Source organism: Eublepharis macularius, chromosome 4, assembly GCF_028583425.1.
Source record: "Eublepharis macularius isolate TG4126 chromosome 4, MPM_Emac_v1.0, whole genome shotgun sequence".
Lineage (NCBI taxonomy): Eukaryota > Metazoa > Chordata > Lepidosauria > Squamata > Eublepharidae > Eublepharis > Eublepharis macularius.
The window spans coordinates 71,874,887-71,900,194 of NC_072793.1; the positions used below are offsets into that span (position 1 = coordinate 71,874,887).

Sequence of the window (25,308 nt, forward strand, 5' to 3'; positions counted from 1 at the left end):
CCGAAACAAACTTGTTTCGGGTTGTTTCAGGTTATCCTGGGGAATTGGGGGGGAATTGGGTTTGTGTGGGGCTGTAGGAGGTAGACTTTGGGGGCTGAGAGCACCTACTTGGGGAGGCCATGAAATGCCCCCCCAAAAGTGGGAGCAGGCTGAGCCTTGGTGGGGGGTGGGAGGTAAGGTGGGAGAAGGGCCCCTGAGGGTTGGGGGGCATTTTGCATGCAAAATGCCACCCCTGGCAAGACAAGCCTCCCCCAGCTGTAAGTAGTAGAGAAAAGAGCACCTACTTGGGGAGGCCATGAAATGCCCCCCCAAGTGGGAGCAGGCTGTGCCTTGGTGGGGGGTGGGAGGAAAGGTGGGAGAAGGGCCCCTGAGGGTTGGGGGGCATTTTGCATGCAAAATGCCACCCCTGGCAAGACAAGCCTCCCCCAGCTGTAAGTAGTAGAGAAAAGAGCACCTACTTGGGGAGGCCATGAAATGCCCCCCCAAGTGGGAGCAGGCTGTGCCTTGGTGGGGGGTGGGAGGAAGGGTGGGAGAAGGGCCCCAGAGGGCTGGGGGGAATTTTGCATGCAAAATGCCACCCCTGGCAAGACAAGCCTCCCCCAGCTGTCAGTGGTAGAGATTAGAGCACCTACTTGGGGAGGCCATGAAATGCCCCCCCAAGTGGGAGCAGGCTGAGCCTTGGTGGGGGTGGGAGGAGGGGTGGGCGAAGGGCCCCTGAGGGTTGGGGGGCATTTTGCATGCAAAATGCCACCCCTGGCAAGACAAGCCTCCCCCAGCTGTAAGTAGTAGAGAAAAGAGCACCTACTTGGGGAGGCCATGAAATGCCCCCCCCCAAGTGGGAGCAGGCTGTGCCTTGGTGGGGGTGGGTGGGAGGAAGGGTGGGAGAAGGGCCCCAGAGGGTTGGGGGAAGCCTGGCAAAGGAAGCCTGCCTCTTCATTTTTTCCCCATAGGAAATAATGAAGAAGAAGATGAGCAGCAGCAAGCTAACAATATGCTCACCCTTCCCTTTCTTATGCGAGGATAGGGGGACATGGTTTGGGGGGCCATAACATGGCCCCCCAAAGTCCAATAGGTCTGAAACTTGGGGAGTTGTTAGAGAGGGGTTAGAGGAAGGTCCTCACCAATTTTGGGATGATTCAGTGGGAAAATGCCTCCCCCAGGCATCCAGGAAGACGGAGGAATTTTCCCATTGAAAAAGCCAAAAGAAAGCCGAAACAAGCAGAAACAAACCCGAAAGCCGAAAGCCGAAATGGCTAGCCGTTTCGGCTTTTGCCTGTATCCGAAACAGATTCTTGTTTCGGGAAAACCCGAAACAAGAATAACGAAACAGTGTGCCTTTGCACACCCCTACTTTTTAGTTGGGAGCATTTAAAATGGTAATCTTAAACCCTTTGTGGGCAACCTGGGGAGACTGGGTGCATATGGAAGGGCAGAGGAGTCTGTCTCTGGCCACAGAGTTGATCCTACGCTGTGTGTATCCATTCTACAGCATGCACAGATTATGTATCTGAATCAGAACCCTGTGAAGAGGTAGCGGGGAGGCGGGGCTGTCACTGTGATCCCATCCCACACACACAATCAATTAGACATGGGCATGAATCGAAATATGAATCAAATTTCGTGATGAATTGGACCGATTTGTGTTTCGCGAAACACGTTTTGTGGGGCCGTGGTTTTCATGATATTCACGACTTTTTGGCCTGATTCATTTGATTTGTGAATGATTCGTAATGCCAGACAGGTTGGCTCCGATCCATTGATTCCCTAGGCAACATAGGCCCAGAATGGCTGCAGACCTTTTGTTGCCATTGGAAATCCCAATCTTAGCCCACATAACCTTGATAGGCAGCTCTCCTTGCCAACTGGCAGGTCTGTTTGCCAACTGCAGACCTCCTGTTCTGTTCTATGTGAGCGTTTGTTATATAAGGAACTTCTCTCTGCCTTGTACTTTTAAGTTCCAGTAGACAGAGAGAGGGGGAGGATCTGTTGCTGGGATGTGGAGTGAGAGAGTGGAGTCGGGACTCAGGAGCCTTTGGCTGGATTTGCTGCTGCTTCAAGAGAGACTGAAAAGCCTCTTTCTTATTTTCCTCACTTGTCCTTTCTGGGAAGGTCTGTGGGTGAGGGTGCCTTTTTTCCTCCACCCCATCCCACCCTACTCTCAGGCCTTTGCCTGGCTATGGGCCCTAGCTTGACTGAGGCCTCTCTTATTTTTTCTTTGCTTGTCTTTGTTTCTTCTTAATTCTTTCTCTGCTCTTCCACCTGGGCAGGTGTCTATGTGGTGGTTTTGGGGCCCTCCCCCCAAGCACAATATCAGGGCCACTGCCTGGTTCTGGGGCCCAGCTTTGTGGGTTCCGGTCAACATTTTGCAATCTTGGCCAAACTGGGAGGGTGGGTAGAACAGAGCCTGCTGAAGTTTCCCTGCGAGTTTGGCATCTTTGGGTATGAAGGGGGCTGTTGAAGTGCCCCAGGTTCTGACGAATAATGAAACTAACAAACTGTATTGCAAAATGGGACAATTTCGTGGAAGTTCGTGTTTCATAATTTGCAGAATGTGATGAAACATGAAACTCTCATTTTGTTTTTTTCTCATTTCGTGCCCATCTTTACATTCATTCTATCTAGAATGAATGGCACCACAGGGCTTAAGTCAACAGAGTACCACTTTGTCAGTTCTTTTAATTCTTTTGAGTGTAGATGACCTCTCAGATGTTTGTCATACAAGAATAATTGACCGCTTGTTTCTTTCCTCCTTTTTCTTCTTTTTTAAAAAAAGCTCTATTATAGTCCTATTGTAAAGGAATTATTGTTATGAGAATATCTGAGGAATGACACAGGCTGGTGTTTCAGTAAACACAGGAAAAAAATCATTCTCTAGTTTAACAAATCCTCTCAGATATTCTCTGTGGCCAGCTATATATTTACGAAGCTTGATAACATTCTGCTCTTGACTTCAGTGCCACTGCTTGTAAATCTCCAAACACCCTTTGATTACAGATCGGCAGAGTTCAGGCTGGCACTGAAGAATCTCTTCACATCTACTGTTTATGCTGCTGTCTACAATTCAGGGTGCTTGTTTTGACAGATGGTATAGGAAAAAGTGTTTTATGAAAGCAAGGATGATTTAACAAACTATGACAAGTGCAACTGCAAATGCTGTGGGGGAGGGGGAGGTCTCAATGTTCCTGCTCCTTTCACTGCTATTAGTGTTTTCCAAATTCTGCACAAAATGATATCATAACTGCGCACACAAAATCCAATGGCTATTCACAGTTTAAAAAGCTAGGTTTATGCTCCATCACACTGAATCGTGTAGATAACTAAAGAAATCTATAGATAGTTAAGTATTAATATTTTTGGTTAAAAGAAACTATACAGTGTTAACAGGCAACCAGTGAGGGTGGGTTCTATCTTGCTGGGACACCGGTCAACTTGAAAGCCCTTCACCCCCTGCCAGGCCACTTAGGTCTTCTTTCGCAGGACCCTAGGCTTGCTGAATCTGGCCAGCAGCTTTCTCACCCGCAAGGGAGGGATGGATTGGTCCACCATGGTTCCGGCACACAGGGATTAGAGGAATGTATAACCATGCTGTTCCTTTAGGGACTTCCCAGCCAGGTTCCAAACATCTGCTGGTCCTAGTTTGAGACCACCCTCTTATGGGTCCTTTAGGGTGGGAGGACGGGTAGCCGCCTCCACCAGGAATTGCTCTGATGGGGCATCAGGGTTGGACTACGGTCAACTGATGGGAAGGTGCTTCGGGGTTGGATCTGGCAGTCCAATATGGACAAGCAGGGTCAGAGGGTGATGGTATAGTTACGTGAAGCAGCATGGGGGGGCATCCTGTCCAGTGCAGGCAGTGTTGGCCTTCCTGGCCATCAGGCCTCATTGCCTGGGACTCTTACTGGTGCTGGCTGATGGAACTTTTCTCAGAAGGTTCCAATTTGTTGCCATATTGAAGGTCAGGTTGGTAGCTGCCAGGTCCTCCTGGGGATTTTGGATCTCATTCCTTCAGTATCAGGGCTGCAACCACTAAGCCAGAAGCCAGGCAGTCCCCAGCTCGCACCCAATTCTTCAGATATTGGCCTCTTGGGCAAACAAAGGGTTCGTCCAGAGCCAGGTTGGTTGAGAACTAATGCTTCTGTGTTGTAGATGCATGCACTGCAGTGATGCTAGAAATCAGGCAGGCTGGCAAGTAGGTGTGGTTGGAGTACAACAAGCAGCTTCAAGTGGACTGGCACTGTATCTCCCACAGTTGTTTGTGGCCTGGGTGCTCCAGGCCCAGTTGCCCCGGGTTTTGCATACTGGAAGCCCCGGGGCGGGGGGGGGGGGGAGAAGGAATTTTTCCCTAAAGGGCTAGATTGGCTGTGGATCTGGGTTTTTTCACTTTTGTCTGGGCACAGGGCAGTGTGGGTGGAGGGGGCTGGGGCTCCAACTTAGCTACAGCCATTGGAACACTGGTGGGAGTCAGGCAGGACACCACCTTTTGTGTCGGTTTTCAGGCACTGGGCAGGATCCACTGGGGTGAGTTATGCTGACTGGGTGGCTTACTCCCCCCCCCAAAAAAGAGTATATGCCTGGGCTGGCCATTTCAGACTTCATGGGTGGCAGGGACTTACGAGGTCTCACCTGGATGAATGCTATGCCCCTGCTATCCCATGCATATCATCGGGTAGCAAGGGGCCATTCAATGTAGTGGAACTGTTGTCCTATGCTGCATCAATGCTCCAATAGCTGTAATCAATAACGTTGTGGTGTGTTTTCATCCAAAGACAGTGTTGTGTGTTCTTTTCCTAGGCACTAGGCTCACAATACGATATATGAAGTTTTCAAGCATAATATATGTGTGCTTGAAATGACAGCGACATTGTTTGGGGTGCTGACTGACCTCTCACTTTTCTTTTAAAAAAGCTACACAAGTGGACAAACACCTATACTTTCATAAATTAAAACTGCTCCTCCCACTAATGTATCAGTAGTGGAACCAACAACATCGCCTAATCCCTCAGGAACTGCATTTGTCTCCTGTTACAGAAAATGTATCATTTAACCCAAAAAAGAATGAAGGTCTGAAGTGGTGGTGGTGCTTGTATATGCAAACCATGGCAGCCCTCTTCCTTGTCAGGTGTATTTATTCAATTGTGTATGTGAAAAAGATATTTTAGAATATCTCTCCTATTTTAGTCCAAGAAGAATCAATGCTAAGTGCAGACTGGAGTCACATAGTAGTGTGTAATGCACACACTATTGAATTACCACCCAAGACACATGCACCTGACTAGGGCAGAAGGTGATTCCAAATGAGGCTTTTTAAGTACATCTCTGCCTTGAGTTATTGATATTAATTGGAACGTAATTCCAACTGGGTTCTATATTGATTATATTTATTAATTTTTGTTATATTATTGCATTTCTGGAGTTACTGTGCAATAACTATGCTTGACCATTAAAGAAGGCCACATGAACGAAATGCATTTGGTCAGGGTTGCATAAGGTTCTTGTTTGAATTTTTTGTATGATTTTAATCTGAATTGAGACTATATTTGGACCTGTAATTGTTTTTACATTATCCTGTAATAAATACATGTATTTTTGTATATTGATATATATTTATGTTCTACATTTAGTAATTTTTATATTTGGCCCATAGATTGGGATTTCTTTAACCTTCTTGGTTCTTAATTCAATTTTGTCTGGGTTAAGTCCCTCCCCCCTTTTGTCCTTTGATAATCTGCAACACCCATTTCAAAACTGTAGTTTGAAGGCGGTCCCACGAAAGAAAGATGTATGTTCTGGGGAAGGGGGGAGGGAGGTCTTTCAACAAGCATTACCAAAATTGAGTACCTTGACGACATACTGTCAAACTGCTTGTTGGACTACAAATAACAATACAATAAAAGAAAGACTCAGTGACTTCTGGGAGTTCAATAAAATCCTGCTTTAACTACTCATAGCTGTCTGCTTTTCTTCTTATTTGAACCAATTGCAAGGGACAAACAATAGCAGCATACATGCCCACATGGCACCTTTCAATTACTAGAAAGTATGTCACCCTGATGTTTTACAGCCTTATTCAAAATGCTTTGCAAACAGAACTGGGAATTGAAGCAATCTGTTTAATGAAGAACAGTTTTCCACTTCACATTTGTACAGAGATTGATTAGACATCCCCAAAAACATCTGCTAAACAAAACTAAAAGTTAAACAGTAAATAGAAGAAGCTTTTTGATGGCTGATCTTCAGCCAACTGCCAATTAATAAAGAGCAGTTTGAGACAGCTGCCAATTAATAATGGAATAGGAAAATCTGAGGGTATTCACCCCTATATATTCCTGAGCATAATGTTCCAATTTTGTCCACAATATTTTGCGTACAACCATATGCTGTTACCTATGATTGTTTTTATTTTATGACACCTGCCTGCTCACTTTTCCCTCACTGAATTTCAGTCCACAGGGTTCAACCACATGCTTACAGTGATACTTTAAAAAAAATGAAGATGGTTGCTATTAGTCAGCACCTCATGGCTCTTTCCGATCTTTAGACAGATGTCAATCACAAAGCAATCACAAAAGTGTCTGGGACATTTTGCCAATAACTTTCTGGTTTAAACTGGATAGGCAGTTGACAAGAGCTGAATTAAAACAGTTTCTTTCTACACTGGTTGCACTGACTTTGCTCTCTCAAGTGACAGGGAAAGAGAAGCAAAGTGAATGGTTCTTAAGGGCAACAGGTTCAGTTGGACATTGGTTATGACACATTTTGATCTAACATTTTGTCCTCTCTGTTTTTATCAAGACTTGGAGCAAGAGGAAAGATACTAAGGCTTGGTAACACAAGCCAAACATGCCAACTATTCATCTTCCTTTTACAACCAACCTGTTATCCTTATAAGCAACATTTGCAAACAAACCTTCTTTACCATAAAGTTCCATTAATCCAACATGGTTCATTGTTAAAACTACTTTCAATTAAACTATGAAATCAAGCAGAAACCATGCCTTTTGTAGAGTTTATGCTAGCACTGCCAAGCTAGAGGTGATGATGACAGAAGGTCTCTGAATGGCTTTTCTGGTTAGTGATGCGTTGTTTACTGTACAAGTTTCACAGAACTCTGTAGTAATTAAGTTAAATCTAGTCAGCTACTGGTCACAACCAACACTGTATAAAGTTTCTCCCACTGAAACAATCCAACATAGCAGAGTACCCTAAAATGTTGAAGAATTATTGTTTCAGCAAGCATCTGGAAAACATTTGAAATTAAAGTTTACACAAAACTTGAACAAAGAAGACTACTTAAAGCTTAAAAATTCACATTTTCTGCAACAACTTATACCAAGATGATTTCATTGTGACAATGTTGTTCACTTACCTTTTCTTCTTGAAATTTCAAAGCTTCTGGATTCCTATAAGGAAAATGATGTACATTTAATATTTAGAAATATAATTGATACCCTCTCAGCTTATGCATATAGCTCAGTCTTTGGATATATGGATCATCACTTGACATTGCATCTGAAGATATATTATTTGAAAGGTAAAACAAAAAATTATATTGGAAAATAGTAAGTCCATTACAACTAATGTAAGTTTCTCTTCAAATAAGAGAAACACAGACAGAGGAACTGGGTTGGGGAGACAAAAGAGATAATTCCCCATATCCTTCCATAGTGCCTGCTTTCTACAAAGCATGTATAAGAATGCAGCTTACAATGGCAACTAAAAGTATGCATGCTTGAAATTAATGAGAATGAATTTACAAAACAAGTATATATAGATACACATATATTACCACAATGTGATTTTCCCATTATTTACCTGTATTTATTTTTCAGAGGACCCACATGTGGTGAAACAGACAGATGCATACATACATACATACATACATACTATGGAAGCTCCCTGGGTACCCTTGGGCCAGTCACACATTCTCAGCCTAACCTACTTCACAGGGTTGTTGTGGGAATAAAACGGAGGAGAAGAGAATTATGAAAGCCACTTTAGGTTTCCATTGCAGAGAAAGGTAGGGTATAAATGAAGTAAGTAAATAAATAAAAAAAACAAAATCCATATATGGACCGTAATCTAACATGGAATTTGGCTTACTTAAACCTCACAGTAACCACTGACACCTAGGTCCTGGATTGTTTTGAGGATTGCCTGGAGAGGGTGACGTTTGGAGAGAGGAAGGAATTCAGCAAGGAAGTTATATCATGCTCTTTGATATCACACCATGTCAAAGGTTAACTCCTCCCCTTTCTATAAAAGGTTATTTCATAGCTTCATAGTCAAAGGTCAACTCCTCCCCTTTCTGTAAAAGGTCACTTCTTCATAAATTCACATTTTAAATTTAAATTTTTTGCCTTGCATAACTCAACCTAAAAAAAACTTCTCAAAATTGTCTTCATGTTTTTCTCAGCATTATGGAGAAAAATCTAGTCTGACTAGATTTTTCTAGTCAGCAATTGTGTCTCTCTCTCAATCTCTGACCAAACCATTGACCTTAGTGTCATTACATGTAACTATGAATCAGTTTTGTGTAGTCTCTGGGGAATACCATAAAGTTTCTATAATATACAATAAGAAAAATATGTAAGTCAGAGCAACGACTTTCTGTAACCATTCCAGGACATCCATTTCTCCGAGACTCTATGCTTCCTCCAGCACAGCTGATCTCTGTAGTCTGGAGAAGAATTCTAAGTCTGGGAGAACTCCATGGCTCACTTGGAAGTTGGCAACCCTACTTGCTTCCAGGACAAATGTGGAGAAATGTGTTTTACTTTGGAGGTTTGAGCGTTGTAAAACTCTTACCCTTAGCATGAAAAAGTTTTTCTCTCTTTTTAATCGTTTTTAATTCTTGGTACCACCTAGACATCCACTGTTTGAATGCAGTATTTAAAATGGGCAGCAGGAAAAGGAGAGTCATCTCTTGGCAAATTACTAATCTCCCAGTAATGCATAAGTGTGGTAAGGTGTCCCTGTAGTAACCTGATGCTGGGCAGTGGGAGACACAAGCAGAATGCAGGGCCTTAGACTGGTAACACGGGGAGGGGGGGCTGGGAGCTCTGGTCCTCTCAGTGGGCAATTTTTATAAAAGGTCAGTTGGAGGCTGTGGCATACTGAAAAAGGGAGAGAACCCCCCTCCAAAAGTCAGAAAAGCTGAGAGAGTGATATGGGACCAGGCAAAGACCAGGAGGGCAACTGGTGCCTAGACTCCTTGAAGTGCAAAACAAAACAATGCCTGCAGATCAGCGGGGCTGTCCTGCCACAAGAAACAAGGAGGCATTGCTAATACACAATAGTGATCATGAGTGTTCAGCACTAGAATGGCAGATAGTCAAAAGCATTAATATGGAGCACTGATGCTAAATTTACATGATTCACAGAAATAAAGATCCTATTTAATCTTCCTTCTTTCCTTTACTGTCACAGTGTATGAAATCGTAGCCAAAGACTTTTTCCCCTTTCTTAACCATGGAACAGGGGAACTTTCATACTGATATAGTACTTATTATGCCTGTTGTGGGTACTTTGTTTGCTTTAATAATGATGCAATGCTCCTTTGTGGGCCATCTAGAACAAAGCAAAGGAAAACATAGCACCATGATGTCTCTAATATGAAAATAGTCATGTCATGCAGAGGAGGATAAGGCAGGCTTGCTACAGGGCAATAAAACTTACAGAAATTTATCAAGGGAATTTGCGGTAAGAAGAGACAGATGTTTAATAAACAGGGAGAGATACAATACCAACCAGACTATCACACAGGCATTACCTGACAGAATTATCAATGCCAAAATCCCTGAGTACAGTTTAAAAATATCCTTCTAAAAATTATGGTTTATTAGGAACTGTTCGATGTAGGCAATGATAAAACAAAATCTAAAACATTAAGTTTTTAGTCTTCACAGGTACCCTGCCTGTTTTACACAAACACTCACACACTGTAAAACACATCTCATTAATGTTTCCTCTAGAGCCCCATATTTGACAAATGTACAAAGTTATTCTGTAGTTTTTGCTTTCACAACTATAAACCTTTGGAGGGGACACACATTCTCATTCTATAAAGAATTATGATAAATTATTTTTTAAAAAATTTAGAAGGGGAAGTGAAACTGACAGAGCCTTCGGGAGGCAAAGAGGAAGTTAACAAACCCTCTGAGCAGCATCTCCCTGGCTCTGTAGATAAGGGAAATTGACAAAGCCTTCTGATCTCTTTTAAAACTCAGCTTCCTGGCTAACATTGTGACTTCATGTGCTCCTCCTCGTGTAATTCATCTCTTGTAGCTTGGCTCTTAATCTGAGACTCCAACCACTATATCAAACTGGCTTTCATGGGGTGGCCAAACATTAGCAAGCAAGCTTGGGTGAGTCATGCAAGTCAACCCCCATAATGACCACTGTAGAGGCATTCATTTCTTAAAGGCACAGGTGCTCCTATTATTTGGAGGGGTTACCCCCCCCCTCTAATTTATTATTTTTAGACTTCAGATTTTTCTACAAACTTGAGTCTTTTCTCAGATTTGTAGAAAGATCTGTTTTAGCTGTTTTCACTGTGAATACTTAAATCCACTCTCTGGATTTAAGTATCCACAGTTTTGTACACGTTGAGAAGTAGATATATTGTTGATGATACGTGTGTCCAGACTGGAAGCAACCAGTTGCTTTTTTGCTGCTGCTACTATGCTATTACCACCATCACTGGTTTGGCTCATTAAAGGAGCTTCTAGAAAGCTGAACCAAATTCAGGAACCTAAATTGTAACAAGTCTCACCCACCCAAAAAGTTTGTGTGCTTGGTTTTGGTTCACCTTGCAACAGCAGACAGGCACTGGGCTCACCTCACATGTCAACAGCTTGTTTTCCCTGCCAATTAGGTCCCTGAAAAGAGAGACCCCCCCCTCCCCACCTGAGAAGGTAGACTTCAATCACAGGCAGCAATTCAAAAGACACTTGGCAGTAAGCAGTATTGACTAACAGTGGATTTACATCTGAGTAGACCTGCTAGGGTGCATCTTGGTTTGCTTTGTAGCACTACCCAGGCACTGGTCTGTCTCTCCTCCTCCCCATCAGGGCACTGGACAATCACTGTGAGGAAGAATGCCATGGCGGGGAGGAATGGTCTGTTGAGTCAAGCAAACTTGATAAAAGCCCCGGAAAACTTCAATCCTAGACTACACTTCCCTGAGATTAAGCGTTATTGACTAACATGGGACTTATATCTGAGTAGACCTGCTGGGGTGGCTGCCCAGGCTAGTGTTGCCAGGTCTCCCAACTCCCCTAGCAGGAGATCAAGAGCTTGGCACCTACCTTGCTGCATCCTTGTGTTGCCTTTTGCACATGCGCTCCCAGGCTTGCATGATGACATCACTTCTGGGAAGTGACATCATCGCACAAGTCAAAGGGCAGCCTCAGAGCCCTCCCACGCTCACCAGGGAGCCAAATATGCCCACACAGGGCACAATTTGGCCTGAATTTGGCCCACTGCGGGTGTGATTTGGCCTGAATCAGGCCACTGTGGGCCCAAGGGTGCACTGTGCCGCCTGGAGTGCACTACCTGGAGGGCACCCTGGGAAGCATGCTCTGGAGAGGATGGAAGTAAGGGATCCCCACCCGAGGCAGGGGAATGGCACCCCTAACCCCGGCACTGGTCTGTGCCCTCCTGCCCAAATCAGGGCATTTGGGACAGTGGTAAGGAAAAGTATGTGGGGGGTGGTTGTCTGTTGAATCAATAAAGTCAAAGGGCAGCCTCGGAGCACTCCCACACTCACCAGGGAGCCAAATATGCCCACACAGGGCACAATTTGGCCTGAATTTGGCCCACTGCGGGCGTGATTCGGCCTGAATCAGGCCACTGTGGGCCCAAGGGTGCACTGTGCCACCTGAAGTGCACTACCTGGGGGGCTCCCTGGGAAGCATGCTCTGGGGAGGGTGGAAGTAAGGGATCCCCACCTGAGGCAGGGGAATGGCACCCCTAACCCCGGCACTGGTCTGTACCCTCCTGCCCAAATCAGGGCATTTGGGACAGTGGTAAGGAAAAGTATGTGGGGGGTGGTTGTCTGTGGGAGACTTCAATCAAATGCTGCAATTTGAAAGACACTTTCCTGAGAGTAAACACAAGAAAACATGGCACCAAGGGTAATAATTTATTGGCCTACAGAAAAAGGGGAAAAAGTGAACAGAAAGAATTGTAATGTCACCACCACCCCTCCCTCTTTGTTTTCCCTTAGCCAGCCAGAGCCTACTACTGTGTGAGTGCATGTGCACGTAACTGAGGGAAAAGTTCATGGGTCAATGATTTAGAGGGAGGACTGTGTTCTGTGTGATTTTGGTGCTGTTGAGTGCAAATATAGCTCCCAAAAGAGCCTGGAAGCCCATGTTGCAAAGAATGGGACCAAAACTCACAATATATAAAAAAAAAATGGATTAGATCTGAGCCAGGAACACCGCAGCCGGGAAAAAACCACTAAGGGTGCATAGTTGGTTCAGAACCTCTCACTCCAAAAGTGAATGGAATTTTTTTCAGTGCACACTCTTATTTGTCACTGTGAAATATGGATTTTTTCTTGCAGAATTCCACAAGTCCTAAATATTGACAGCAACATGTTATATAAACAGTAAACACCAAATTATTTTAAACGCTTTGTACTTTGTATTTAAAAAAAAGGTTACTTGGAATGGCAACACATAAATAAGTGCCTTATTTCATACAATTATCTCATTTAGAAATACCATGATGCCTCAGACACAACAAAATATAGTAGTTATGCAATTCCATATGTTTAAATTAAAATCACATAACCAAACAGTACACATCCACCTTCCTTATTTTTACTTGCCCATTTCCAAGAACCAGAGATAGTAACCTGTATTCTAAGAAATTTTGCCTGGGATCCAAAGTGCCTGAAACACACATGGATGTTTTTCAGACCCCTGTACATCTGACTACCCCACACACATAGGTCAAGCACACTTCGCAGAAATATTCAGCAGGAAAGATCAGCCACACTTGTTATGTGCATGTAACCAATTTCTTAAGGATATATATAGCAAAGTCTTGTTAAAAAGAGGCATGCTGTGAATTTTGCTACAAATGTCTTAGACAGTCAAGCCATGTTCAAAGGTGTCAATCAGACATGAGTCAGTCACCCAGCCTGTTTAGTTCATGCTGAACAGCTATGAATGCCTGCTGAACAGGTTTGCATCAGGTTTTTGCAGAACTGAATAGAAGCAAAGATGCTGCCCATTCAAACTGATTGGCAGTCATTAGCACCACTATGGATTACTTAGATGGACACTGAAGAGGGACATTAAAACACAGTATTTGTATAGGACCAATTTATTATGACTGATTTGTCACCTAGGGGCTATGTCAGTCTGCGTTACGGCTAAATAATCACACCAGACACTTGTGTGGGTTAGAAATGGCCACAACTTTATTGATTACAGCTGTATGGAGCATTGGCCTGGCATCTGGGCTGGATCCCTGTTGGCATCGTAGGCCTTCCTGCTGACCGATGCATCACCCGCCAGCCTCCCACTGGCCCATCGGCTCCAGATCCGTCGGGGTGAGCAGTCCCGCAGGCCATTGTTTAACCCATTGTTGAATAATCAGTTTCCTGCTTGTGACCTGTGAACAAAATGCGAGCTGAACTGGTTTTAAGCACCCTTAGTGTGTGTGTGGGGGGGGGGCAGAAAGCAAAGAGCTTTCAGAATAAGACAACTGATTTTTAGTGGAAACAGAGGACATATTTCTCAATTAACTTTGAATAAATTTTAAAATCTGTTTTCTTTTCCATTACATTTGCAGAATAGTCAGTGACAATTTCATTCTTACAAGCCAGAGCCGTAAGAACATGCATTCATCCATCTGAAGTGTTATGCCTTTGGAGTAGTGTTTATGTGAAATCTGACCATTTCTGTTGGGACACAAGAGAAGTGTTGTCTACGGCTAAAGCCTTATGACTCTATTTCTGCCAGAAATATCTGAAATACACCACAGGACAAATCAGACAGGTACTGATCATCTTCACATACATTGGTTGCTAAGGGAAGGAAGGCTTGATACAGAGGTTGGCCCTGAGTATACTTTCATGGCTATAAGCTATTCATGTTCAAAAGCAGGAACATTGTCTTTTCTGAAGAGCTACATTTGTTTTCCCCAGACTACTGGAGAAGTTCAAGCACAAAATATTTCCAACAGACTACTGTACTCATGAATAGAGATGGGCATGAACAGAAAAAAAAATGAACATGATGTTCATTGTTCATTGCCATCCATGAACAGGGACTCACGAACAACCACGAACATGGCCCTGTTCACGAACATGTTTGTGATTGACTGTTCGTGGAGGCCAGCAGGCTCTCCTCCAGCCATCATCCAAGTCAAGATCCCTACTGCACCACTCCCAGAAACCTGACCTAAGCAGGCACCAGGAAAGGTACTAATAATAAATAATAGCTTGGCCCCAGAGCCTGGCAGCAGCCCTGGAACTTGAAGGGGTAGATCCCTACTGCACCACTCCCAGAAACCTGACCTGAGCAGGCAGCAGGAAAGGTACCAATAATAAATAATAGCTTGGCCCAGACCCTGGCAGCAGCCCTGGAACTTGAAGGGGTAGATCCCTATCCCACCACACACAAAGAAAATTCAAGCTCCAATGCGCACTCTCTATCAAAATGCTAACAGCAACTCTGTCCCTCTCCACTGTCTGCAAACTAAGCCAGAGCTGGGAGCCCTCTCCCCCCCCCTGCTCTTTGCTCCCTTGTAACAAATTTGGAGCTCCACACTTGAAAGGAAGACCTGCCTATCAAGCTAAATTGGGCTTAGATTGGGGTTTCCAGGGCAACAGCAGGAGTTCAGACAGAGTTCAGACAATCCCTGCCTAAGTTGCCAAGATAATTGATTGCAGGTGCCAGACTGCCTGGCTTGACGAACAGCAACAAACAGCTGTTCGTTTAGAATGGGGCCTTACAAACAGCTTGTTCACGAACAGCAGAATGGGCTGTTTGTGGCTTTTTTTTGTTCATATTGCTGTTCGTGCCCATCTCTACTCATGAACCCTGCTTTCCAAATTTACCTTTTCTGAAATTATAACTGTTTCCCTAAATCAATAACTAAATTGCTAAACAACTTGAAGCTATCAAATTCTTATATGTCTAAGAGGCAAGATGTTCAAAAACAGTTGCAATACATTATAATACTTATTTATGTGCAATTAATAATCAATGAAAAAATAAAACAAGTCGGATTTGTTTGTCATAATCATAACGAATAGAACTACATTCTCTGTTTCATTATTTACTTTTATTTATTTCATTCATACTCCTCTTTTCTTCTGGCTTACATTGACTTACATTGTTCTTATCTCATCTCCTTTTATCCTCACAATACCCCAATGAAATAAGTTAGGTTGAGTGTGTGCCCAGGATCAGCCAACAAGCTTCCATGGCAGAGGAGAGATTTGAAGGAGAATAAAAATTGGGAAAAGCCTATAGGGCAAATAAAGACTGGATATATGAATCTTGGTTCTTCCAGATCCTAGTCCTTTAACCACTACACCAAACTGGCTTAATTCATTATTCTGGTACATAGCAGACTTATTTAGAGAGTTCAAACTGAGTTCAAGCTCCAATGTGTGGGAGGGGGAACTGTCAAAGGATAAAGGCAGCTTTTGGGCAGGAAAGGGTGCAAGAATGATATGAGGTGGTTTGTAGGACCCCACTATGGGCTCAATGCAACTAACAGGAATGCTTTTCAATCAGTAAACCTCACGATGGAAGAAATGTTGTTTCTTTCCACAGTGTTTCCAACAATCATTGCTGCCTTCAGGAGGGCTTTCCTGATTCCAACATAAACAGTTACTCCACCGCCCACCCTCAGTTATTTTCCCTGTGCTAGTACTGTTCACATACAATAGAAGACTGTGTATTTATTGGGTCTGGTGGCCGCATACCTATAGTTTGACTTACATGGATGAGAAAGTGATTGAGCTGCTATTTTTGTTAGTATGCGTGTGTTGCTCTCTGTGTGTTACATACTGTCAAGTCATTTCCAACTTATGGAAACCCTATGAATGAAAGACCGCCAAAACATCCTATCATTAAGAGACTTCCACAGATCTTCCAAAGAGGAGGACGTGGCTTCCTTTATTGAGCCAAGCCATCTCATTTAGGTCTTCCTTTTTTCCTGCGGCCTTCAACTTTTCCTAGCGTTGTTGACTTTTCCAGACAGTCTTATCTTCTTATGATGTGACCAAAGTATGATAGCTTCAGCTTTTTCATTTTAGTTTCTAGGAAGAATTCAAGCTTGATTTGATCAAGGGGTGGGGGGAATAGTTGTGAATTTCCTACACTGCGCAGGGGATTAGACTAGATGACCCTGGAGATCATTTCCAACCCTATGGTTCTACAATCTGGAACCCACTTCTTTGTCTTTTTGTATTCTACAAAACTCTCCTCCGGCACCACATTTCAAATGGATCAATTTTCTTCCTGTCAGCTTTCTTCACAGTCTAACTTTCACATCCATACATTGTAATGGAAATACCATAGTGTGAAATACATCCTTATCCTTAAGGATCTTTTCTAGTTCCTTCCTGGCTGCTCTTCCAAGTCTCACAGTGCAAATCCTAAACAAAGTTACTCCAGTCTAAACCCACTGATTTCAATGGGCTTATACTAGAGTAGCTCTGCTTAGGATTGCACTGTCTATCTTTTTCCGATTTCTTGGTTGCAGTCTCCCTTTGGTTGATGATCAAGCCAAGGAATAGAAAATCTTGAACAATTTCAATTTCTTCACTGTCAACTTTAAAATTGTGTAATTCCTTAGTAGTCTTACTTTTCTTGGCATTCAGTTGTAATCCTGCTTTGGCACTTTCCCCTTTAACCTTCATCAGTAGACTTTTCAACTCTTCACTATTTTCCACTAGTAATGTGGTGTCTTCTGCATATCTTAAATTATTAATGTTCCTTCCACCAATTTTCTCCACCTTCTTCTAAATCAAATCCAGCTTTCCTTAGGATATGTTCTGCATGGAGGTTGACCAGATTGGGGGAGTTGTTGTTGTTGTTGGTTGTTGTTGTTGTTGGTGGTGGTGGTGGTTGTGGTTGTTGTTGTATTCCATTTATATTCTACTCTCCCCACAAGCAGGCTCAGAGCGGATCACAGGGGGTAATAAATATAATAAAAAACAAATAACATAAATTAGATTAAAACATACCAATCAATACAATATATATATCCTTGTCTGACACCTTTGCCATTTGGAAACCATTTCCCCATATTCCATCCCAACAGTAGCCTCTTGTCCAGAGTACAGATTGTGCATCAAAACTATTAGATGCTGTGGCACACAAATTTCTTTTAACACCATTCATAGCTTTTCATGATCCACACAGTGAAAAGCTTCATTGTAATTTATAAAACACAGGTTCATTTTCTTCTGAAATTCCCTGATATGCTCAATTAGCTATTGTAAATTTACAGTGTGGTTTCCAGTGCCTTTTCCTTTTCTGAATCCAGCTCGAATATCTGGTATTTCTCATGGTAACAGTCCTTGCTGTAGAATTTTGAGCATCACTTTGCTTTCATGGGAGATTAATGAAATGATGCAATAGTTGCTGCACTCTTTGGCATCCCCCCCCTTTTTTAGAACTGGAATGTAAACTGAGTATTTCCAGTCTGCAGGCCATTGTTTTGTTTTCCACATTTGTTGACATATTCTGCTTTGAGTGCCACTTTCACTTCACTTTCTAAGATTTCAGGTTCTTCATTTAAACATTCTTCTTTGAAGGAATGTGTCATCCTTCCATCTCTTTTGTATGCTTCTTCAGTGCATTGTTTCCATCTTTATTTTTTTCTGTTCAGATATTGTATTTCCATGTTGATCTTTCAGCATCCCTAGCCGTGATTTGAATTTCCCTTTGATTTCCTGGATATTGTGGGGAAAGTTTTTCCTTTTTCGTTGTTCTCTTTTGCACTTATTATCATAGATCTCTTTGTCTCTGAGTGAATGTTGCTTAAAAGCTGCATTTAGAATTCTGATACTATTTCTGTCACCTTTTGCTTTTACTTCTTGTCTGTCATTAGCAATTTTAAGAGTTTCATCAGTCATCCACCATACAACTTGTGGATCAGGGCCACTTTGGCACAAGGGAGATTTTCCTCAAAACTTGGGGCACCTCCTCGTCTTGTAGAAAATCTGAAAGCTTAAAAAGGGGAGTTATATATATATATATATATATATATATATATATATATATATATATATATATATATATATATATATACATATATATATTGAACTAGAACAATTCAGTATGCAAACACAGTGAACTGTTTGGGGGGGGCCTGCCTTTACCTGGCCATGCAACCCAGCTCCAAGCTGCCCCAAGGCAGAGAGCTCAAAAACAACCTGCACTGAGGCTGGTCATGGCAGGAACAAACTGCCCTGAGGCTGGGAGAGCCTGGGCACCTCAGAAATGAGCCAAACTGAGAGGCTAGGCACTGCAGAAATGAGCCACACTGAGGCCAGCTGGAGGCTAAACAGAGATTGGCTGGTGAGAGAGAGTATATAATACAACGGGCATTGGAGGAGAGAGAAGGAGAAATACTGAGAGATAGGGTCTCACCACACAAGACAAAATGTATTTTGTCTCATGTGGTTTGATCCAGAGAGTCAGAAAGTAAGAAAAGGAGTAGGGGGAGAGGGGAGGAAACAAAAGTGGAAGGATTGGATGGCCATTCCCACAATTTCTCCCAAACACTTTTCCTCTCTACTACTCCCTCTTCCCAAACAACTTTTCACTTTGCCCTCACTAATACAGCACTCCCAGCCTGCAGCAACAGATACTTTGGCTGGGGGCCGCCATTTGCCTCCCTGAAGGAGGAGGAGGCAGCTATGCTTTCCTGGCCATATGGGCATGCTGGAGGGGGTAGAGCAAGAGGCCTTATAGGGCTGCTCCACCCCTCAGTGTCTCATTCATGCCTCGTGCTCAGCCTACCCACCTCATCCTATTTCAGTGCAGGTTTAGTCAGTCACTGTTCATCAGGGCCAGGTAGGAATTTTTTCTCCTTTCCCACAATTGGCAACAAGGTGAGGAGTTTTTTGCCTACCTTGCACTGTTCGTAGGGAGAGGTAATTGGCTTAAGGTGGGTCTGTTAGGAGCTGCTTCTGGCAGGTTAGAAGTTGGGGAAAATCAGCGGGCCAGTGAGCCCCCTTGGCATATTCCTATTGGTGAGGAATTGGGGTCTGTCAGGAGCAGCTGGCTGCTTTACAGCCCAGTTGCAAGGACAAACGCCCTGGTGGGAAACCCCTGGACAAGCCAGTCTCCCCCTGCAGCTTTATGGCCAAGTGGGGGAGCTTTAAGGGGGGGAACCACTTTGCCTGGCCAGGCCAGGTCCCAGCCATGAGCATGTATGGCTTGCAACCGGGGCAGCGGGGGTTCGCCCAGACAAATCAGGGTGGAGGTCCAGGAGTGACCCCAGGGCCTCACCTGTACCGCTAGTTATGCCCTTGACATGTTGACATGTTGTAATTTAATAAAGTAGCCCTTTAGTTCCCAACTCTTGTGTCTGCCTCTTCATTCCGAATTGGGGGGGGGGACATCCTTCTCCTTTGTACCCCTCCATCCCCAATCTTGTTCTCTTTTGCCTTCCTAAGACCCTCTCCTTTAGATGGGGGTTGCAAAGGAGAATAGTGTTTGGAAGGCAGGTGCAAAAGGGGAAGGCTCTGTACAAGTGGGGGGAGGGGCAGAAGCCTGACATGACTCCCTGAAATCCCCTCTCTCCGTAATTTTTGCAGACTTCTGCCTAAATAATAAAGCTGAAATCCTATAGAAGAAACTGCCATTAAAATAAGTACGACTTTCTTCTGAGAATAGGGCTGCCAGGTCCCCCTCTCCCAGACTCTGCCCCTCTGCCACTCATCTGGCCTGTGGGGAGAAAGGCCTGGGAAATGGGCCCAGGAGGCAAAAAAACAGCATAGAAGAGATGTCATTGTGTCCGCCAGGAGCATGCATGAGAAGAGCATAAATGTTAGATCCCCCTCCTCACTGGGAGAGTAAGGGAACCCGGGAACCCTATCAAGAAACAGATATAAAGGGCAGGATGCTAACTTTCCAGGACAGTAATCCAGCTATCTGTCTCAAGAATACTGCAACACAATCTTCATAAACAACGGCTTTATTCTAGTGTGGGATTTTGCAAAAGGATGAGGAAGGGCTGGTAAGTGTTGCAGATGGTGATTAAATTCTGTGTCATTGTACAGTAAAGAAGAAAGACATAATGCTAATAAATAACACTGACTACTCTGTTAAGGGTTTTGTTCGTGAATATACAAACTAGAATATTTGTGCAGCATTAATTTGGAGCTTTTGCATAAACAGAAGGACTTATGTTGTTTACATTTGGGAACATATTGTATTTTATAAAAGGTGCTAATGAAGCAAAAATATTCTCCAGAGCAGGGAACAGAACAATTAGTATTGGTAGTAAGAAACTTTGTTTCAACGTCAGATGTTGACAATTTTAAATATGTCCTGTTATAAACAGTAAGACACTCTGGTAGCCCAACTCAGACAGTATCATCTGCTCATCCAGACGGTATCTAATTGAGATAATCGCTGTGCTTGTAACTTTGCTCACTTCTATTTCTGGACTTCAAATTATAAACCTAGGTAGAGCTTCTAAATCTTTCCACCATTATATTAGAGATCATTATAAGCTGGTTTTAGGAAAAGTGGGGGAAATGTTCAGCAAAGCCCATTAATTTTAAAGCTTCTAAATGTTACGCTTGGAAAGAACAAATTTCTTCACATTAGATAGATGATTTTAAAAATCTACAGAGATTACGCTGTATAATAAATTATTAAGTGGTTCCCATCAATCAATCAATCAATCAATCAAAATATTTATTAGTCAACCAAAGGGCATCGTAGTATTTTAAGAATAACATGACATTACAGCCCCACATTTTTTTTCTCCAAAAGAATGTGGACCTCAAGTTAGTGAATGTTATTTGGACCTAGATTCAAGTATACTGCTGGGATTTTGTTTAAATTTGACTTTGGGGCAAGTTACACCCTCTTGACTTATGATTAGAGATGGGCACGAACCTAAATATGAACTAAAAAAACGCATGAACCAGGCCGATTCGTGGTTCGCTACCAGTGGTTCGTGGAAGCTTGTTTCCATGAACTTCCACGAACTGGTCTACTGGTTCATTTGGTTCGTATTAAAGGGGCAGTTTAAATGGCCATTTCCCCGGGGAAATGCAAGCATCAGGGCCCTTTAAACGCCCAAACTCCAGCTCCAGCAAACTCCATGGTTCATTTGGGGGGGGGGGTTCGTGCCCATGTCTACTTATGCTCCTGATTTGCAAAGTGGAAAGGTAAAACAGGGACATAATAATTATAAATACTTTATAAACTACACCCATTTCAACTGTTCAGGAGATGCTGAATTGTAAATTATGCTTCCTAAACCACAGAATACCCAAACCCATTCAGCCTTCTCCCATATCAGGCTCCTGGTTCTGGGGTGCTATGTTTCTCTGTTAGAGTTGAAAAAGGCGATAAGCAGAACAAGGGAAACGCCCGGATAGTAAAGACTACAAACAAACAACAATAAGTTCACAGCACAGATCTTCAGCATTTTGTTTCCGTTGTGCATCAATGATTTTTCCAAATTCTTGCAGGCCTTAAGTACGTCTTCAGAAGATTTTTTGTTGATACTGTATATATTATACAGGAAGCCAAATAGGGAATCATATTGTTGTAGCTGTTGGATCTCTCTTCAACAGATTGTATGTCCATGTCTAAGGCAGCATAATAGAAACCAACTTTGAATTTCTGCTTTGGATCTTGTGATGCCTCTTCTTGGGTCTCATATTCAAATTGCTGTTTCTTTCTCCTTTTTCTAACTTGTTCTGTCTCAAAGTTTGGTAGTATTTCTAGCTCCTCTGCAATCTCAGTAGCATCTGTCAAAACTTGTTGAAAACCCTCATCACACCTACAGCCCACAAGGTAATTCTTAATCACTTGCAATTGGCTTGTAGCTGAATTTAAATCAGCTTCCTTATTTTGTAGCAGCTTGCTTGTAAGATTAATTTCAAAAAGGATGTTGTACCATGTAACAAAGGATACTACAAAGATGAACTTACAAATTGCATCAGCAAGGGCTTTAGCTTCAGTCTGAGAAGTATCCAAAATAAATTTTTTAGGCTTGTGTCATCAAAGATCTCTATTAAAGCATCATATATACTACCAAGATGATATTTCAGTGATTTCAAAGCATCGACCCAACTCTCCCATGTTGTTTGACTCAATGGCTTAACAGTTATGCCTGATACATGGCTAGTTAGAATTTGCCAATGCTGAGCTGATGCAGAGAAATAATTATAAATCTGTTGAACCAATCTGAAGAAACTTGTTGTTTCCAGACAACACTTAGCAGCATCATTGACTACCAAGTTTAAAGAGTGTGTATTGCAGGCATGAAAAAGGCACGTGGATTTATGTCTAGGATTCTCTTTTGTATGCCATTATCTTTGCCTTTCATGTTACTCCCATTATCATAACCTTGACCACGCAGATTTTCAAGTGGTAATCCCATTTGCTCAAGCTGTCCAAGAAGAGTTTCTGTCATAAAGGCACTTGTAGTCTCCTTTAGTGGAAGAAATCCAAAGAAAAATTCTTTTAACGTAACCCCACGCTCAGATATCTCAGTATCTGATGGTTTGATTACATCAACATAACGCACAATCATTGTCATTTGTTCAATATGACTAACATCAGGTGTGCAATCTAGAATAATTGAGTAGTATTAGCTAAATTTACACATGCTAAAATATTTTGCTTTATATCACCTGCTAGGAGCTGTATAAACTCATTTTGGATATCTTTTCTTAAGTAGTGACCCATTGTTTCTTCATCTTTAATTCAGCACAAGTGTTCATTCATGATAGGATCAAAAAGTGCTAAATATTCCAAAAACTTCAAAAAATTCTATTGTTAGCACTGTACAACTTTTCACTTGTACCACAGAATGCCCAGTTTTGCATGCCAAGACCAAAGCAATCAAGCGTTCCAATATTTGTTGCTGATATTGTTCTTCTTGCCTGATTTGGTGCTGGTTAATATCATCATTGTTTTCCCTTTATATAAGTGCAATTCAAGTTCTCTCCAGGTCTGTTAGTTTTCTAAATGGAGAGTATTCCTCTCATGTAAAGACAGAATTGCTCCAATGTTCTTCCAGTCTTTTGAACCTGGTTCTCGGTCGTTGCACCATTTGATTTGCTGAACCGAATAAACAAAAAAACATGTCTTTGGAGGCAGAATATATCAGCCATTGACAGCACACTTCTTCACCATTTGCTAGTCTCCATTTGTAGTGTATAGGAGAAAATCTTTTGTTTTTTGAGTCCTCGGGAAAATCATATGATACAACCTGCTGCGGTCCATGCTGTACTATAAGCTGTTGCAAATTATCACTGCGATAGTTAGGCCAGTTAGCAGGGTTACTGTAATTCAAGCCGGGCACAATACCTTCTTTTGCAGGCTTTGTAGTACTTTCACTTTCCTCGAAATCCTCTTTTTTCTCTGTGTGTTTTACTGAAATATCTCCAAATTGTGAAACTGGTTTCTTAGAGTTTAAATCATCTGTAGTAGGAGCACCATGTTTACCTTCCTCAGTGGTAGTTTCAACAGGTTATAGACATATTCTTGTTCTTTAATTGCTTTCTGTGTACAAAGGTATTTCCAGAAGAACTCCTCTTGTTTTGCATGCTCATTAGCGATTTCCGCCTTTCGATTGCAGAACTGAGCTCCAGGTGATAGTTTTTTTTATCAGCCATAGCTCCCTAGAAAAATGACTATATTTTCTAAATAAGTTTAAGATCAGTCAGGGATAAGTCAGGACTGTAGTTAGCACGAACCCACCTAGTCCAAGTCAAGCAAGACCAGGAAACAGTTCAGTTTAGGGTGGAGCATGTTGCATGGGAATGAAGCTAGCCAATCATGATGTGAGGTTATAGTAGGTCAACCCATGTCAACTGACCATTCTAGGCTTTGCTGCTGGTGAAACAAGTCAACTAGAGGATTGGAAGATCCTTGAAAACTTTACCACAATGAGTTTTATTCCTCCTTCTTATGGCCCCTCCCCCATTTATTAATTTAGCTTGCCATCTCAACCACTGCTATAGCTGTGGCTGAGATCATTGACTGGAGCCATAGTTGCTGAGTCCCAAGGATTTTTAATGCTGACTTGTAAGTAGATATGGGCACGACCCCCCCCCCCAAAACCCGAACCTGCGGATCGTGGTTTGGTGCCAACCACAATCCCAAATTAACAATCCACAACAGACATATCCCGTTCCTGAACCAAACCGGATCGTGGATCGTGGGTATCTTCCTACTTTCCTCCCCTTTCTTGCAGCCACGAAATGGTCTTTCAGCCCATTACTTTCCAGACACAGCAGAATAGCTGTGGAGATTTTAGTGTTTTCCACTCTGGCTCTCCTCTTGGTGTTGCTGGGGTATAGTTTGCTGCATGAAGTGGTTCCTTTTCTTAGCTCTGGAGGCAGTTTCCCACTTTCCCCCCTTTGTTTTCCTTCTCCCTTCTTCCTTTGCTTCCTCAAGTTGCTGAAAAGTTTCTTTTTGCAGAATTGGAAGCTTTTTCCTGACTGGCACAAAAGAGTGACTGTTAAATGGCAGGAAGCAGAGTGTATGGAATAAATGGACTGTTCTTGCAATGGAGAGAAATGAGCAGTGGGGTCCCACAGAGAACAGTATCGGGCCCAGTGCTATTGACTGAGTGATTCATTCATTCATTCATGCTATTTATAATCTGCCTTTCTCACTGAGACCCAAGGAGGGTTACATAATATTAATGGGAGCTTTCCTAACAGCTTCAGGTAGGCCATTCCATAGGGTGGGTCCAGCTGGACTCGGTCGCCGGCCTGTCTCGGCTCCCTGCTGACAAGCTGGCCAGGCTCCAGGCCCTCATAGCCTCCACCCTCCATCGGGAAAAGTGCACTCTCAGGGAGTTTCAATCCATCATAGGCCACCTTAACTTCGCTTGCAGGGTGGTTTCCCCAGGGCGGGCCTTCTGTTCCCCCCTTACCAGGGCATGTCGGGAGGTATCCACTCCCCATCACCGCATTCGGCTCAACAAGGGTATCAAGGCTGACCTCCAGGTTTGGCTGACATTTTTTGTCCGGCTTCAATGGGGTCTCCTTTTGGCAGGACGCCCTGGACCTGGGCCCGAGCTTGCAAGTCCATTCGGACGCGGCTGGGAGCCTGGGGTTCGGGG

At 43.0% G+C, this 25,308-nt stretch overlaps 1 protein-coding gene across 1 annotated transcript in view; it reads right to left on the reverse strand.

Moving 5' to 3' along the window:
- FSTL4 (follistatin like 4) overlaps positions 1-25,308 on the reverse strand; it is a 733,440-nt gene that overhangs the window by 685,132 nt on the left and 23,000 nt on the right. Inside the window, exon 2 of the mRNA XM_054977698.1 lies at positions 7,367-7,400. Coding sequence (XP_054833673.1) covers positions 7,367-7,400 — 34 coding nt within the window. The remainder of the gene's footprint in view (positions 1-7,366; positions 7,401-25,308) is intronic.